Source organism: Leopardus geoffroyi, chromosome A2, assembly GCF_018350155.1.
Source record: "Leopardus geoffroyi isolate Oge1 chromosome A2, O.geoffroyi_Oge1_pat1.0, whole genome shotgun sequence".
NCBI lineage: Eukaryota > Metazoa > Chordata > Mammalia > Carnivora > Felidae > Leopardus > Leopardus geoffroyi.
The window spans coordinates 13,020,325-13,037,081 of NC_059331.1; the positions used below are offsets into that span (position 1 = coordinate 13,020,325).

A 16,757-nucleotide genomic window follows, 5' to 3' on the forward strand; every position below is an offset into this window, starting at 1 on the left:
GGCCAGGAATTGGGTCTATCTTTTGAGGACCACCATTCACCCCATTATGCAGGGAGTGGGGCCTGGCCCAGAGCAGACCCAGGAAACCACGAAGAGCTGACTAGGGCACGGGTCCCGTTGTGTGCTGGTGGGGGCCAGGCCGGGCTGGTGAGATGGTCAGATTCTGGCCACTGTCATTTGTTCCATCCATCCCCAAGGACCTCCTGGGAGCCACACCCCATCTGGGCTTGGGGGGACACCATGTTCCCTGTGACCTGCTGTGAATGTGCCAGATGCTTCTCCCGTCCTCTGGAGCCCACAGCCTAGTGAGGGAAAAGAATAACCGAGAAGGAAATGATAAAACATCAGACAGTGACCAGAAGGATGAAACGTGTAGGGGCGAGGCGGGGATAGCGAGGGACTCCTTGCACCAGGGTGGTTAGGGCACCCTGCACAAGTGGGCAGATGAGAGGGGCCAGCCTTGCCATGACCTGGGGAAAGGAAGAGCACTCAGGTAGAAGAATGCTTACAAAGCCCAGAGGCGGGATCTCTCTGGGCAGAGTAACAATGGATCCCTTCTGGTTCAGCCCTTCTTCTTGGTTGGGCACTTAGCACACTTCACACCCAATAGGCTGAGAATTGCTGCTCTGGGCCCCACTTCCCGCTTGTAAATAAGGCAGTGGCAGGACTGGCACTTTGTTGAGCTGGATGGAGAACACCTTGGAGTTTGTTGGATTCAGTCTCCTGATATTCCAAGTAAGGAAACTGAGGCAGCGTCCGCCCAGGCCCCACTGGTAGGCGGTGTGAACTAAGGCCATGAACTCCAGGCCGCTTTTTCCTCCCTCTGGGCTGCGCTTCTGAGGGCTCCGGGTATCGCACGACTTGTGACCAGGTCACTCCAGTCTCTGCCTCTGTCTCCCCATGTCTCCTCCCCTGTGTTTGTGTGTTCTCTCTTAAAAAGACACCTGGGGGCGCCTGGGTGGCTCCGTCGTCGGTGGAGCGTCCGGCTTCAGCTCAGGTCACGATCTCGGGCTCTGTGCTGATAGCTCAGAGCCTAGAGCCTGCGTGGGATCCTGTTTCTCCCTCTCCCTCTCTCTCTTGCCCCTCCCCCACTCGCGCTCTGTCTCTGCCTCTCTCAAAAAGTAAATGAACATTAAAAAAAGATTGTTTTTAGGCATTAAAAAAAAGACACCTGTCATTGGATTGAGGTCCCACTGGGGAGCCAGGATGACCTCATCTCATACTTCCCTTAATTACATCTGCAAACACCCTACTTCCAAAGAAGGTCACGGTCTGAGGTTTCCGGTGGACACGAATTTGGGGGGATGCTCTTCAAACAAGTACAGTTGTGCGCAGGCAAAAGAGGCGGGGCTGCATTTGAGTCTGCCCACAGGATATACCAGCATCGTCCTTACGTTCCAGGTCCTGTGCTTCGTCCCGGAACCGTATCCCTGGACACAACAGACAGACAAACTGGGTGCTCGCTCTCGTAGAAAATAACAAAAAGTTCAGGAAATCAGTAAAGGAAGATGACGGGTTTAGAGTGTGGTGACCGGCTCCGAAGGAGTGAAACAGGGCCTGGGAGTGTATCAGTTACCTGTCAGTTCCATGGCTGTGTAACAAATTACCCCAGAACCTAGAGGCTTAAGACAATGATCAGTATCCTTTCCTGTGACTTCTGTGGGTCAGGAATTCAGATGTCGCCAAGATGTCACCATCTTATCTGCTCTGCTGTGTCTGGAGCCTCAGCTCCAGGATTCAGGATCCGGGGCCAGAATTACCCAAAGCTCTGTTCACTCAGACATGTTGCTAGAGCCCCTATACGTGGCCTCTGCATGTGGTCTTGGCTTCCTTTGCTTACAACTCAGTGCTGGGTTCCGAGGTCCACTGTCCAGAAAGATGTGAGAACACCTGCGTGCCTGGAGGAGAGGTGCTGTCTCTGAGCCCCAGTCTCGGAAATCACACAGCATGACTATTGCCCCATTCTCTTCATTAGAAGCAAGTCCCTGAGTCTGCCCACTCCTGTGGGGTAGGGAAAATAGGACCTGACCTGCCTTTTGAAGGGACGACTGTCAAAGAATTTGCAAGCATGTTTTCAAACAGCTATACGGTGATCCACGCTGGGCAGGGCTGGAGAGACCTCTCTAGGCAGGGGACATTGGAGCTGAGAGGTAAAGGATGTGTAGGAACCCTGATGGGGGTGGGGGTGGGGGCTCTGGGGCAGAATGTTTCAACAGTGGGAACCGCATGGGCAAAGGTCCTGGAGAACGTTCCCATCTCCCCACAAGATGACTCCTGCCCCTTTGCCATCAGTATCCCTGGCCACCCCAGCCCCCGTCCCCTTCCTCCACCGATCGGACTTCTCACACCTGATCCCGATCAGCTTCGCCTGTGCAAAGTAGGTGCTCAGGTCTGGGGCCCTGAAGAAATCTGGGCCTCTGCACTGGTCGCCAGGGAGGGGCGGGATGCTGGGCTCCAGGGTCAGGGGCTTGAAAGCAGTCCTTCAACCTCTGTTTACTGAGCACCTACTATGTGCCAGGCTCCTGATCAGATGCAGGTGTCGCTTCCCCTGGTTACCTCCCCTGGTGACGTGGTGGCCATCCTCCTGGAGTGCCGGCCTGAGTTCGCGGGGCTGTGGCTGGGCCTGGCCAAGGCGGGCGTGGAAGCCGCACTGCTCGATGTTAACCTGCGGCGGGAACAGGGGCTTCGATGAGCAGGGCTCTCCGATTAGGGGTGTTCATCTACATGGAGGCCGTCGTCACCCTGAGAGTAACAGGGCGGGCACCCAGAGGGAACCGGTTGGGGAGCAGCCTCCTCACAGCTGTCCCTATGCCTGTGCCTCTTCTCAGTGTGGCCTTGCCCTGAGACCGTGCTCACGTGTGGCGGCCTCTCCTCTCACCGAAGATCTTGCCAGGCTCAGGCTGGCTGCTCTCGTGGGCTGTGGGGTTCAGGCCTGGCCCGGGAGCTCCAGACGCCTCTCTCTCCCTCCAAGACTGTCCTGTGGGATTGCTTGTGGCAGGCTCACTGCGCTCCAGGAGAGTGGGGCCTTGATCTGTCTCCGCTGCTGTCTCTCCAGGCCCTAGAGCAAAACAGACAGAAATTCCTGTCACCTAGAGCAGAAAGAGATAGCCCAGGGGCAAGATGGTAGGCCTGGCATTTGACAATATAAGTGCTGTGTTGATAAGCGCAACAAAGCAGGGACCAGAGAGGGGGAGACAGGGGGGTGGTCAGTAACAGACGGGTGTCATTTGAGCCACGACCTAAGGGAAGTGGGGGAGGAGCCGCGTGGATGTTGGCAGAAGAGCGGTCCAGGCAGGGGGCATAGCGCATGCAAAGGCCCTGGGGTGGGAGCATGCCAGGTGGTGTCTTCAGGGAAACAGCAAGAAGGGCCCTGTGGCTGGAGTGAGTGAGCAAGGGGTAGGAAAAGGAGAAGGAGCGGAAGGAAGAGGGAGGGGGAGAAGGGTTAGGTTTGGGTTACCGCTGGGTCTGTCTCGCCCATCGTGGACCTGGCACCCAATAGGTGCTCATCATTTGGGAGGTGAGTGGAAGAATCTGCCTCTGTGTTGGCCGCTACCTCGAGTTCCAGGTTGGGAGACACGAACACAGTCCGGCCTCTTTGTGTATGGATCTAGTACGTACCGGGCATGCGGCCGGTGCAGATGTGACTTCCCCGGGGAGCTCACGACCCAGGGGTGGGGGGAACAGACCCATGACCGAGTGGCTCCGCACAGGGGCTTTGGTGGGGGAGCACAGAGGATGGGGAGGTTTCCCAAGGTGAACAAGAGAGCATTCCCTGAGCCCAGCCGGTGTCTGTCCCAGCCTGGCCCCGTTTGGGGGACTCTGCGCTTTGATGGGGGAGCAGTGGGTGCAGGGCAGGGGCTGAGCCCCGGAAGGCTTCCTGGAGGAGATGACGGGGACCCCAGGCTCGGGTGGGTGGAGCATGAGGAGTCCAGGCTGCAGGTGCTCGTGGGGACTGGGGGAGGCTCTGGACGTCCCAGGAGAGAGAAACAAGGACGATCTGTGGTACTTGCGCGTTGCTTGGTCAACAGCCCTTCTCACGCTCTCAGTCCCCCGAGAGACCCAGCAACCAAAGCGTCCTTATCGAAGCCTCGCCGTCCTCGGAGGCGCAGGGACCTTTCCCTCTGCTGTCTCCAGATGGAGATGCTGAGGCTTGGAGAGGTCTCCTGGAGGCCGGGCGGGGCACCCAGTGACGCCGTCTCCTCCCTTCCCCCTCCCAGCGGCCTCTCTGTGCTGATCCGCGTGCGCCTGGAGCTGCGGCGGCACCAGCGTGCCCGCCACACCATCCCACGGATCTTCCAGGTGGTGGCACAGAGGCAGCCTGACCGCCTGGCGCTGGTGGACGCGGGCAGCGGCGTGTGCTGGACCTTTGCGCAGCTGGACGCCTACTCCAATGCCGTGGCCAACCTCTTCTGCCGGCTGGGCTTCACTCCAGGTGACGTGGTGGCCATCCTCCTGGAGGGCCGGCCCGAGTTCGTGGGGCTGTGGCTGGGCCTGGCCAAGGCGGGCGTGGAAGCCGCGCTGCTCAATGTGAACCTGCGGCGGGAGCCCCTGGCCTTCTGCCTGGGCACCTCGGGTGCCAAGGCCCTCATCTTCGGAGGGGAGCTGGCAGCAGGTGAGGCCGGGCGCAGCTGGCATCCCTGAGCCGGGGGGGGGGGGGGGCGGTGAGATGGCGAGGTACATCCCAGGCCGCCCTTGACCGTGACGTCTGCTCTGGGCTACAGCGGTGGCCGAAGTGAGCGGACAGCTGGGGAAGAGTCTGCTCAAGTTCTGCTCTGGAGAACTGGGGCCTGAGGGCATCCTGCCGGATGCCCGACTCCTGGACCCGCTGCTGAAGGAGGCCTCCACCGCCCCCCTGGCACAGCCCCCTGACAAGGGAATGGATGGTGAGGCTGGCATGGGACACCCGCCTTCCTTCCGCTGCCAGTGCCCCCCGCCCCCCACCCCCTCATCCTCGGACCCCAACACATGCGTCTCCTGCAGATCGACTCTTCTACATCTACACGTCGGGGACCACGGGGCTGCCCAAGGCCGCCATTGTAGTGCACAGCAGGTGAGGGGGGCCCGTGGGCATCACCCCAGCTTTGGAGAGTGACTCCCGCTCGCCTCTACGGCCGACCCCTTCCCTCCGCTCTTGTTGGGATCTTGGGGACATTTCTGTCTTCACCCCGCGGAAGACCCACGGCCCATCTCAGGACAGTGCCGCTCCGTCCGCGGGAGGGTCTCAAATCCTAAACCAGACCACCCCCCCCCGCCCCCCGCCCCCCCCCCCCCCCCCCCCCCCCCCCCGTGCCAGACTTCCCTGTACCTGCCTTGGCCCTCAGAGTAAAATCCATGCCCGCGTTGCCCACCCCCTGCCAATTCTCATTTTCCTCCTCTCCACCCCTCGCTCAAGCCCTCTCAGCTCGTTACTTCCTCAACTCGGCCAGGGCCCTTCTGCCCTCTGGGCCTTTGCACAGGCTGCGCTCTCCACCAGGGCGCTCTTTAGCTCAGCCCCCATAGCCCTTTCTCACCAGATCCCAGCTCATGTGTCACCTCCCCACACCTCTCTGGCTGTCACCTTCAGCCCCTCTCCGTGTCCCTGCTCTCTTGTATTCCTCCTGGCACCTAGCCCCACCGGCAAGGCAATTAAGGGGCTGCAGGTTCGTCTCCCGCCCGCCACCCCCCCCACCCCCCCACCCCACCCCACCCCACCCCCCGCTGTAAGCTGGGCTGGCTCTGCCTGGGTCCCTGCTGGGTCCCCTCCCCCGCCACAGATTCCCCCCACTCCCATACCCTGGAGGACATAAGCCCCAGCCCCTGCACTCCCTGCCCCCACCCCCCGCAGGTACTACCGCATCGCAGCCTTCGGCCACTACGCCTACAGCATGCAGGTGGCAGACGTGCTCTATGACTGCCTGCCCCTGTACCACACGGCAGGTACTGTGGGCAGGCCGGGCGGGGGTGGGGCAGGGACTGGGGACCCCTCACCGAGCCCGCCCTCTGCAGGCAACATCATGGGCGTGGGGCAGTGTCTCCTCTACGGGCTGACGGTGGTCCTCCGCAAGAAGTTCTCAGCCAGCCGCTTCTGGGATGACTGCGTCAAGTACAACTGCACGGTCAGGCCCCGCCCCTCCCGCGCGCTGCCCCGCCCTCCACCTGCAGGGCCTCCGCTGTGGGGCAGCCACTCCCCCGACCCCCTGTTCTCCAGGGCCCCGGAGGGGCACAGGAAGGTGGCCCGTGCTTCTTGAGCACGTGCTCCGTGTCAGCCCCAGGCTAACCTTACTTCGACATGCAAACTCCTTGGACTCTTAGGACTGCTTGAGAGTGGGCAGAGGCATCGCAGAGGCCATTGTGCAGGTGGGGAAATTGAGGCCTGTAAGGCATCTGGAATTGGGGCCAGGCTGCCTGAGTTCTCTAACGCACCGCCCTGGGCCCCAGCAGCCTTCCCTGCTGGCGGCTGCAGGAAATGAGGCCTGTGGGTGCAGTCGCCGCCCTGCGCTGGTTAAGGCCACAAGGTGTGGGGCTCAGGTGGGGTGAGGACATCCACAGTCCTGTAGAAAATGAGGGGGGGGGGCGCTAGGACCCGGTCCTTCCTCTCTTCTCCCCTCCACGGTGAGAGGAAACCAGCCTGCGGATTTCAGTGTCCTGATGAAAATAGAAATACAGGTGCTATCACCTGCCTCCAGGAAGAAGGGGTGAGGAGAGGAGAGAATGGGATGTGTCCAGGGACTGGCAAGTTGGCAGGTGCCCACCTCACCTTGGATGGGTGGGGTCCAGAGAGGTTAGGCCAGCTGCCCAGGTCACACAGCTAGGCAGGGTGGGGGCTCTGGGTTGGCATCTTGGGGGTTTTTGGGGGGCAATGACTGATTTGCTCTCCTTTTGAGGATTTTCCGTTTTTCCTTGCGGGCGGCCCTTGAGGAACGTTGTTAAACCAAGTCTTGAAATGCAAGCGGGTCTGTTTGATCCACTTGATTATTGAGAGTTGTGAATACAGATCACCCCCCACCGCTTTCTGAAAGTTCCAGTGACAGTGCTTTGCTTTGGGGAAAGACCTACATCAGTACCTGATTTCACTAACCGAAGGAAATCCGAGGAGGATTTTCTCTTTTGCACCTGTCACTGGCCCCAGGGGCCTTCAAACACCCCATCCTGCCCCCTCTAGCCCCACCCACATCCCTCCTTCGGCATCATTGTGAAACAACCCCCAGAGAGCAGTGTGTTTCCTACATAGATGTTTCTGGAAAACCTCTGAAAGATGAGGACTGTTTTGCTTTTGAGGCAAAATTCGTATGAAATAAACCATTTTTTTTTTATTATTTTTTTTTAACATTCATTTTTGAGACAGAGACAGAGCGTGAACGGGGGAGGGGCAGAGAGAGAGGGAGACACAGAATCCGAAACAGGCTCCAGGCTCTGAGCTGTCAGCACAGAGCCCGACGCGGGGCTCGAACTCACAGACTGCGAGATCATGACCTGAGCCGAAGTCGGACGTCCAACCGACTGAGCCACCTAGGCGCCCCGAAATAAACCATTTTTAAAGCGGACAGTTAGTGACCCTTAGTGCATTCACCATGTTGTGTAACCATCACCTCTAATTCCAGAACATTTCCATCACGCCCGAAGGAAAACCCGGTATCAGCAGTCACTCCCTAGCCCTGTCCGCCCCCCCCCCCCCCCCCCCCCGCCCGCCCCCCTTGCCTGGGGTAGCCACTAATTTGCTCTCTATCTTTATGGATTTGCCTGTCCTGGACCTTTCTTGTAAGTGGGATCAGATACTGTGTGGCTTTTTGTGTCTGGTGAGGGCTGTTTCTAGAACAAAAGACGTGAAAGCAGGGTCTCGAAGAGATATTTGCACACAAAGGTTCACAGCAGCGCTGTTTACAATGGCTGAAACATGGAAGCCAACGGGGCTGCCGGAGGGGGTGGGGACCCAGCGTCTAGTGGGGACAGAGTCTCGGTTCTCCAAGACGAAAGGAGTTCCGGTGGATGGTGATGGCTGGCTCCCAGTGTGAATGTACTTAATACTACCGAGCTGTGCCCTTAAAAGTGCTTCAGATGGTCAATTTGAGGTATACGTGAATGCAACAAGAAAAGAAAAAAAACCCGGTAAGCTCAGCACCGCCATCACAGCCAGAAAGTGACAGTGACCCCCGCAGTGTCATCAGGAATCCGGGCAGCGGCTCAGTCCCCAGGGACTCGCCTTGTCAAAAAGGTGGTCTTTCCCCTGTTTCTAGAATGCGGACAAAATCCGTTTTTAGAGGAGACCCACGCATTTCGACCGTCGATATGTCTCCTGGGAATCCGTTCATCTGTAGGAACCTCTTGTTTCTTTTTTTTCCTCCATCTTGTGTGTATTTACTGAAGAAAGGAAGTTGCTTGTCCTGTAGTGTTTTCCCGATCTGGAGACAGTGTCTCTTAACGTGTTCCTCTGTCCCTGGCATTTCCTGTCCATTGGGAGTTGTTTCTCCACCATGATGCTTGGGATATTTGGGGCTGGATCAGTCTCTGCTCTGGGGGCCATCCTGTGCACTGCAGGATATTGACAGGCATTCCTGACCTGACATCACTAGAGGCCAAGAGCATCCCATGCACCCCCCCCCCCCAGTCGTGACCGTTCAAAATGCATCCAGATGTTGCCAAGTGTTCTGGGGGGATAGAATTGCCTGTGGTTGAGAACCCCTGGTCTAGATATTTGATCAGCTTCAAGTTCAACTTTTTTGGCAAGGATTCCTCGTAGGTGGTGCTGTGCCCTCCCACTGGGAGGCCCGTGGTGTCAGGTGGTCCCCCTCTTTGTCCTTGACATGCCGTGCTGCATCGGGCATCATTCACCGTCTCTGGACCCTTGGTAGTCTGTTTCTAACAAGGGGAATTTCTGTGTCTAAAAGAAGGTACGTGCTAAATACTGAGGGGCTCTTTAAGGAATAGAGGACGGAATCCTCAGAGGTCAAGTTTAACAAGGACATTGACAAAACAAGTGCATGCATTTGGGTTCGGAAATCCCATCCCTTGGCTGTTGGACAGAGAAACTGCTTGGCTGCTGTTTACTTGCAGCGGTGGCCCCAGGCCCAAACAACCGTCCATCCGTCCTCAGGGGAGGCAGCGGGCTGTCATTTAGAGCCCCACTTTCGAGGCTCCTGGGTGGCTCAGTTGGTTAAGCATTCGATTTCGGCTCGGGTCATGATCTCCCTGTTCGTGGGTTCGAGCCTCGCGTCGGGCTCGGCACTGACAGCTCAGAGCCTGGAGCCTGCTTCGGATTCTGTGTCTCCCTCTGTCTCTGCCCCTCCCCTGCTCACGCTCTGTCTCTGTCTCTCTCTCTCAAAAATAAATAAACATTAGAACCCCACTTTCTTCGCTGTGTAGCAACAGACGGGCAGGGGACAGGTGACTCCACCCCTCCTCATCCCTGGGGGTGCTGAATGTGTGGTGCCTGTGTCTCTCCCTGCCCACTGGGGTGAGTGCATCTAGTATACAAGGTCACCCTGATGCGGGGGAGTTGTAGCAGGGTCCCTGGTCGATGATCTGCTCCCAGCCTCTATCTAGGTGCCACCGTGCAGGCTGGAGGTGTTGGCATAGGCCATCTGATGTCTGCCTCTCTGAGCTGACCTGAGTTGTCTTCCCTTCAGCCCTGGGTCTGTCCCGGGGTCCAGGCAGAGGTAAAGATCAGCTGTTTGCTTTCAGCGTGACACAGACTCAGGGCCATGGTTGGTGGGGAGGGGGGGGGGATGGTGTCATTGTCTCCCTCCGCTGCCTCAATCGTGGCTGGGTTGTCCCTCCCCTGGCCTGAAGAGGACAGCTGAGAGCTGGACAGCTTCAGGCACGACCTGATGCAGGAGGTGCTCTGTCTCTGTCCACTTCTTGTTTTTCTCCTTCCTAGGTGTGCAGCTTCCTTCTTAGCCCTGTTCCTTCTGGCAGGTTTTCAGCAGCTCAGGTAGCGACAGTCTGGGGCTGATTCTCATTGGCCTAATTCTGGTCATGTGCTCACCCTTGAACCAATTACTAGCTGGGGACGGACTGGGCTGGTTGGCCCCCCGCTGTGTCTTAGGTTGGCGTGGGCTGGGCCCCCGGCAAAAGCACTGACCTGAGCCTAGGGACCGAGGGAGAGAACTCCCCACCTTCAGGCTCTGACCTTGCCCCATCCTGGGCTTGCCTCGTGTCCAGCAGCTGATGATCTTGGACAGGCCGTTGCCCTCTGTGAATCTCATGCCTTCCTGTCCCGCGTGGAGTGTTGGGAGAATTAAACGGATGAGCTCTGTGTTTGGCGGTAGAATACTCAGCACATGTGTTTATTCATCAGGGATTCAACAAGCACTGTGCAGGGAATGCCTCTCCGCGGCAGTGATATTTGGCCCAAACCCTGGGGACCCAGATGCATCCCTGGGGAAGGATTTTCGCTCCAGGCAGCGGGCACAGCATGTGCAAAGACCCTGAGGAGGAGCCCTGTGTGGCACAGGGTGTTGGTGGGAAAGGGAAGGAGGGGAGGCAGTGGGGGCGAAGGGAATTGACCACTGGCAGAAATTTGGACTTTATCCTGTTGGTGAGGGGACGCTGTGAACACTTTGGAGCTGTAATGATCAACTTGGCGCTTCATCCTGAGCGTGTAACTGTTTCATTCATACTCCGGCCGCGATGCCCAGATTCAAATCAAGCACTATCACTTACCAGCTTTGGTCCGGTTATTTACTGTCTGTGACCCCTAGTAAAGTTGGTGGTGGTGGTGATGGGGGTAATCCTTAGGAAGTCAAACCTCAGATAAGGACTTGAAGGCACCTGGGGTATCTGGGAGATGACTCACCCCCCTCCCCCCCGCCCCCGGAGGTGGACCCTTGAGACGGGGAGGGAAGGAGCCCTGCGGGGGGGGGGGGGGGGGGGGGGCGGGGCGCTGAGGTTCGGGTCAGAGAGGCAGCGTGGGGATGGACGGAGCGCGGGGGGGGGGGGGGGGGCATGGGGGACGCTGACCGCATCCTCTCGGCCCCTGCCCCTGGCGTGGATTCGGGCGAGGGGCAGGCGTAAACGGCCTGGGCTGTTTTGTTACCATCGCCCTTTAAGAGCGCTTTGTTCCTAGCGCCCAGGTTGGAGGGGTGGCTCGGGGGCTGGGGCCCAGCGTGGCCGCCCAACCCTCGCTTCCCCCCCTCTCCCGCCCCCAGGTGGTGCAGTACATCGGGGAGATCTGCCGCTACCTGCTGAAGCAGCCCGTGCGCGAGGCCGAAGGGCGGCACCGCGTGCGCCTGGCCGTGGGCAACGGGCTGCGGCCCGCCATCTGGGAGGAGTTCACCGAGCGCTTCGGCGTGCGCCAGATCGGCGAGTTCTATGGAGCCACCGAGTGTAACTGCAGCATCGCCAACGTGGACGGGAAGGTGGGCGGCGGTGGGGCGGCGCGGGGCAGGCTCTGACCTTCCGGGATCGCTGCTACCTCTGCCTACCCGGCCCCGCGTTCTCCCAGAGCAGCCTGATCTGCTGGGAGCGCCCGGCCAGGTGGCACAGGGCAGGGGAGGGAGGGGGGAGGCGCCTGGGACTGCCAGGGCGCGCGGGGGGGGGGGGGGGGGGGTCCCTCTTCCGGCATGCACAGTTAGTGGCTTGACGGTGCCCCTGAATTCAAGTCCTCGGTGAGGCCATGTGTATCTTGGGCAAAGGGCTCAGCCTTTTCTGTTTGCACCTGTGGAGGTGGCCAGGGGAGAGCGGGACTCTGGGGGATCCAGGGGCCAGGGTTGGGGTGCCCATCCCCTCCTACTGGATAAGTCACTCAGACTCCTTGGGCCTTGGCTTCCTCCTCTGTACATGGGGACGACAGCCCATTGGGCCTGTTCTAATCTAATCACCCAACTTAATCACGAGCTCAGCGCGGCACCCCCAGGTTGCAAGCTCTCTGCGGTTGCTTTTATGATTCGCAATTAATGTTTCCGTCCTGCCTTAGCAGGACCCTGCTGCCTTATCGAACTCCTCCCATCCTAAGCCAGGCACCGCTAATGAGAATAACAATAAAGCAAGCACCAGAGGGGCAGTGATTTGTTTCCTGTCTGTCTCTGTTTTGGGTCCTCAGGACCTGAGAACAAGGCACTGCCCCCACCGTGCATGTCTGTCGAAGACACTCTGGGCTGCATTAACACCAGTTGCTGCCGTAACAGCACACGGCAGCACAGACCCATTAGACAGGGATTTGTGCTCACTGGACTGAGCCAGGCAAGGTGGCATGCAGCGGGGAGCGGGCAGAAGCTCTGCCAGTGTCCCCACGTGGCTCCGGGGTTACCCCAGGCGTTCACTTCCTGCCAGCATAGAGGGTTTTAGGGACCAGGAAGTGGTGACCAGTCAGCAGGTTTCCTCACGAGATGATGGCCAAAGGAGGCCGGGGAGATGGGAGGAGGGGCATGAGTCCTGGGAAGGCAGCACGGCCCTTAATACCCCCTTTTTCGGATCGCCCAAGGCCACAGAGCTCAGGGACACAGCGTGCTAATTCCAGGCCCTGGGGCAGGAGAGGCAAGGTGTCAGTGGGGAGGACACCATGCCCCACGGGGCTCCTCACCGACGTGGCTCGCCCCCTCCCAGGTCGGCTCCTGTGGCTTTAACAGCCGTATCTTGCCCCATGTGTACCCCATCCGGCTGGTGAAGGTCAACGAGGACACCATGGAACTATTGCGGGATGCCCAGGGCCTCTGCATCCCGTGTCAGGCCGGTGAGCCAGGCCCTGCCCAGTCCCCTGGGGAACCGGGGCCCCCCGCCCCCTGCCCACCCAGCGCAGCCTGAGGGTGGCCTCCTCTCCAGGGGAGCCTGGCCTCCTCGTGGGCCAGATCAACCAGCAGGACCCGCTGCGTCGCTTCGATGGCTACATCAGCGAGAGCGCCACCAGCAAGAAGATCGCCCACAGTGTCTTCCGCAAGGGCGACAGCGCCTACCTCTCAGGTGCGAAGATCCTGGGGGCTGGCTGTGGGGATGGCGGGCCACCATCTTACCTCTCCTCCTCCCCTCTGCCAGGTGACGTGCTGGTGATGGATGAGCTGGGCTACATGTACTTCCGGGACCGTGGCGGGGACACCTTCCGCTGGCGTGGGGAGAATGTCTCCACAACTGAGGTGGAGGGCGTGCTCAGCCGCCTGCTGGGCCAGACAGATGTGGCTGTGTACGGGGTGGCTGTGCCAGGCAAGCTGGGTTTGTGGGGGTGGTCCTAGGGTATGGCAGCCCCAGAGGAGCCCAACCTGCATGAGCTTGGAGGTACAGGTGCTCTTGGGCAGTGCTCAGCTCGGATAACTGCACGTAGCAACCTGCGTCGGGGCACTGGAGCTGGAGTTACCCCTCCTGGATGATAACCCTTCGGTTTCCTTACCCAGTGCATGGGATCGTGAAAGCGACTGTCTCAGAGTCGCAGCGAGTACAGCAAAATCTCAATAAGAATAATGATTGCTGCTTCAGCAAGCGTTATCTCAGATGGAAGGGACTAGAGATCAGAGACCAGGGGCCTCTGTCTGAGGGTGTATTCAGTGCTGCGGCGGCACAAAAGGTGGGGTGTTCTCAGTGAAACCTCTGTCTCCAGGAGTAGAGGGCAAAGCAGGCATGGCGGCCATCGCGGACCCCCACGGCCAGCTGAGCCCCAATGTGCTGTACCAAGAGTTGCAGAAGGTGCTGGCACCCTATGCCCGGCCCATCTTCCTACGCCTCCTGCCCCAAGTGGACACTACAGGTGCGGCCTCTCGCCTCTCCGTCTGTCCGTCCATCTGTCTTTTGGTTCAACAACCATTTGCTTGTTTGTCCTGGTTCAGATCCTTGTGCCAAGTCTGACACGATGGTTCGTGGCCAGCAGGCACGGTGGGCTCACGCAGGGCCTTTGTCTTGTGTTATTAGCATCGTTATTTATTTCCATTCCTCGATCCTACCCCCACTAGGCATTCTGCAGTGTTTGGGGCATTGCTTCCATTTCCTGCATTTTTTCTGGTGACTAGGAACTTTGAGCAAATCATCTTGTTATCTAGGAGATTTCCTGCTTCTGTAAATTGCCTGTTTGTATCTTTTGCCCGTCTTTGCATAGCCTTGCTGTCTTTTTCTTTTCGATTTGTGAGAGTTTCTCCTAATAGTCCAGATGTTAATTCCGTAGCAGTTTCGGACATCAGAAGTCTTCTATTTTGGGAGTCGAACCGTTAACCTTGTTTATGGGGCTTTTGTTGAAAAGAAGCCCTTAATTTTGATACAAACTTACCCCCCCCCCCCTTTTTTTAATGTTACGGTTTATGCTTTTGAAGTTTTATTTAGAACAAGACACCTTCCCAACTCTAAAGCATACAGGTATCCCTCGTCCATTTTTTCCTACTAGCCGGAACCCTTAGCTTTATCTTTTTTTTTTTTTTAATGTTTATTTACTTAAAAAAAACCATTTTTTTTAACGTTTGTTCATTTTTGAGAGACAGAGACAGAGCATGAGCAGGGAAGGGGCAGAGAGAGGGAGACAGACACAGAATCTGAAGCAGGCTCCAGGCTCCGAGCCATCAGCACAGAGCCCGACGCGGGGCTCGAACTCACGAACTGTGAGATCATGACTTGAGCCAAAGTCAGATGCTCAACTGCCTGAGCCACCCAGGCGCCCCAATGTTTATTTACTTTTGAGAGAGAGAGAGAGAGACAGAGAGACAGAGAGAGCAAGGAAGGGGCACAAGGAGAGGGGGACAGAGGATCTAAAGAGCACTCTGTGCTGACAGTAGAGAGGCCGATAGAGGGCTTGAACCCATGAACCTCAAGAGCATGAGCTGAGCCAAAGTCAGATGCTTCACCAACTGAGCCACCCAGGTGCTCCTAGGCTTATCTTTCATGAAACCTTCCTTTACTTGTTCACTGTAGGGAGTGCAAACTTTTCCTTAAAGGACCAGATAGTAAATATTTTCAGTTTTGGGGCCATGCAGTCTTTGTCCCATACACCTCTGGCTCTGTGGTGTAAAAGCTGTCCTAGACAATGTGTAACTGGGTAGGCATAGCTTCATGCCAATAAAACTATTTACAAAACAGATGATGGGCCAGATTTGGCCCTCGGCTACAGGCTGCTGCTGTCCCCCTGACCTACCGTGTGACAGACTCAGCCCTGCTTTGGTCTCGGGGCTGTACGTGTGACCAGGCAGGGAGTACACAGAGTATGCGGCTGTGATGGGGGTAGTCAGGGAGGCCTCCCTGGAGGAGGGGGCATGAAGTCAGGATCTGAAGGGCAAAGGAGAATCAGGCAGACAAAATGAGGAAGACTGTTTCCAGCCGAGGGGATGGCCTCTGCAGAAGCCTGGAGGTGTAGGAGAGGATGGTGAGTTGGGGGTCCCTGGAACCCCCTTGCTCAGTATCCCCATCCTCACCCCTACAGGCACCTTCAAGATCCAGAAGACTCGGCTGCAGCATGAGGGCTTTGACCCACGCCAGACCTCGGACCGGCTCTTCTTCCTGGACCTGAAGCAGGGCCACTACCTGCCCCTCGACCAGAGTGTCTACACTCGCATCTGCTCGGGTGCCTTTGCCCTCTGACACCCCTCCTCCGCCCACTAGAGACTCCCAGCCCGGCCCTGCCAGTGAGGCTGGGGGGCTGGCCCAGCGATGCCAGGTGGGGCCACCCTGGTGTTCAGCAGCCAGAGGAGCCCCAGGAAGAGCCCACGGCTCTGCTACCCTCTCTCTCCTCTCTCCTCCTCAGGGCTGTCTCCTGCCTGAGTTCCCGTGCCTGTGGCTCTGTGCGTCTCTCTCCTCCCTGCTTCTCCGCCTCCCCGCTGTCCCATATGCCCACACCTCTTCCCTCCTTCTTTTCCCCTGCTCTCTCCTGAGATCTGCGGGCATGCAGGGCCCAGCTGTCCTCCCTGCTGGGTCATGGACCCAGAGTGGAGCTTCTCAGCCTCCCGAGTCTCAGCTGTGCCTTAAGGAGCGACAGTCCGCGCCTCCCCAGGCTGCTGGGCCCCAGGGCGTCACAGGCCAGTCTGAGCTCCAGACGGACCCTCTATCACCCTTCCCGAGCAGAGGATCCACGTGGTTTGCCCCGCCCACCTGGGTGTCAGGGGGAGTCATTGTCAAGGGACCTCCAGGCCAGCTGGAAATCTCTCCCAGGCTGGGCCAGTTGCCTTTTGCACTTAACCATCTTTGGTGGGCCTCCCTCCTGTCCCCTGTCTGCCCTTCCTGACGCCCGGAAGCTTCCAGAATTGACTGTGACCCCTTAGACATTGCCCCTGCCCAGATGTCTCCTTTTAGGTGCCTCCACGGAGCTCTTGCTAGAGGAGCCTCGAAGACTGCGCTGGGTGGCTGTTCGGCTCACCATCCAGACACTCACCCTGGCAGAGGACTCTAGGGGGTCCCTATCTGACGCCGATGCTGGTGGGACCCACAGGAGTGGCAGCGGTGGTGTAGGGGGAGGTCTCCCGCCTGGGGGTAGTGTCTGAGATGGACTTTGGGGCCTTGGAAGTTCCAGCCCATTGAATATCCCCACTGGCTTTGTTGGTGACAGTTCAGACCTCGTGTTGGTGGTCGGCCTCATTGGTGGCTCATCCCGGACTCATCCCGGACTCCTGGCCACTCGGACTGTCCTTCCCGCCCCCAATTCTGCAGTAGCATCCAGCCCCTCAAACACTGGGGCCAGTGCTGTTGCGCATGGGCCTTTCCAAGCACCAAGGTTTTGTTTCCTAGTTGAATTGAAGAAATAAACCTGCAGAGTGTCCAGTGCCTGAATCCCAGTTATTTACTGTCTGTCCCCATGTGGCACAGAACGCTTTCTGAGTTTCAGAAGGCAGGACTTTCGCTGGGGAACTCATGTTCACCAGGCAAGAGCCAGACACACGGCTTTT

The 16,757-nt window shown here is 58.3% G+C and overlaps 1 protein-coding gene across 5 annotated transcripts in view; it reads left to right on the plus strand.

Moving 5' to 3' along the window:
* Positions 1 to 16,635, plus strand: part of SLC27A1 (solute carrier family 27 member 1) — a 32,500-nt gene extending 15,865 nt beyond the window's left edge. For 2 of the 5 annotated variants that reach the window (XM_045492503.1, XM_045492504.1), the window contains exons 3-12: positions 4,218 to 4,612; positions 4,722 to 4,883; positions 4,981 to 5,050; positions 5,825 to 5,916; positions 5,986 to 6,095; positions 11,124 to 11,333; positions 12,520 to 12,646; positions 12,736 to 13,110; positions 13,502 to 13,648; positions 15,302 to 16,635. In XM_045492503.1, coding sequence (XP_045348459.1) covers positions 4,218 to 4,612; positions 4,722 to 4,883; positions 4,981 to 5,050; positions 5,825 to 5,916; positions 5,986 to 6,095; positions 11,124 to 11,333; positions 12,520 to 12,646; positions 12,736 to 13,110; positions 13,502 to 13,648; positions 15,302 to 15,459 — 1,846 coding nt within the window. In that variant the 3' untranslated portion in view covers positions 15,460 to 16,635. The remainder of the gene's footprint in view (positions 1 to 4,217; positions 4,613 to 4,721; positions 4,884 to 4,980; positions 5,051 to 5,824; positions 5,917 to 5,985; positions 6,096 to 11,123; positions 11,334 to 12,519; positions 12,647 to 12,735; positions 13,111 to 13,501; positions 13,649 to 15,301) is intronic. The other 3 variants (XM_045492505.1, XM_045492506.1, XM_045492507.1) reach the window with 3 other exon arrangements.
* The last annotated feature ends 122 nt before the right edge of the window (positions 16,636 to 16,757 follow it).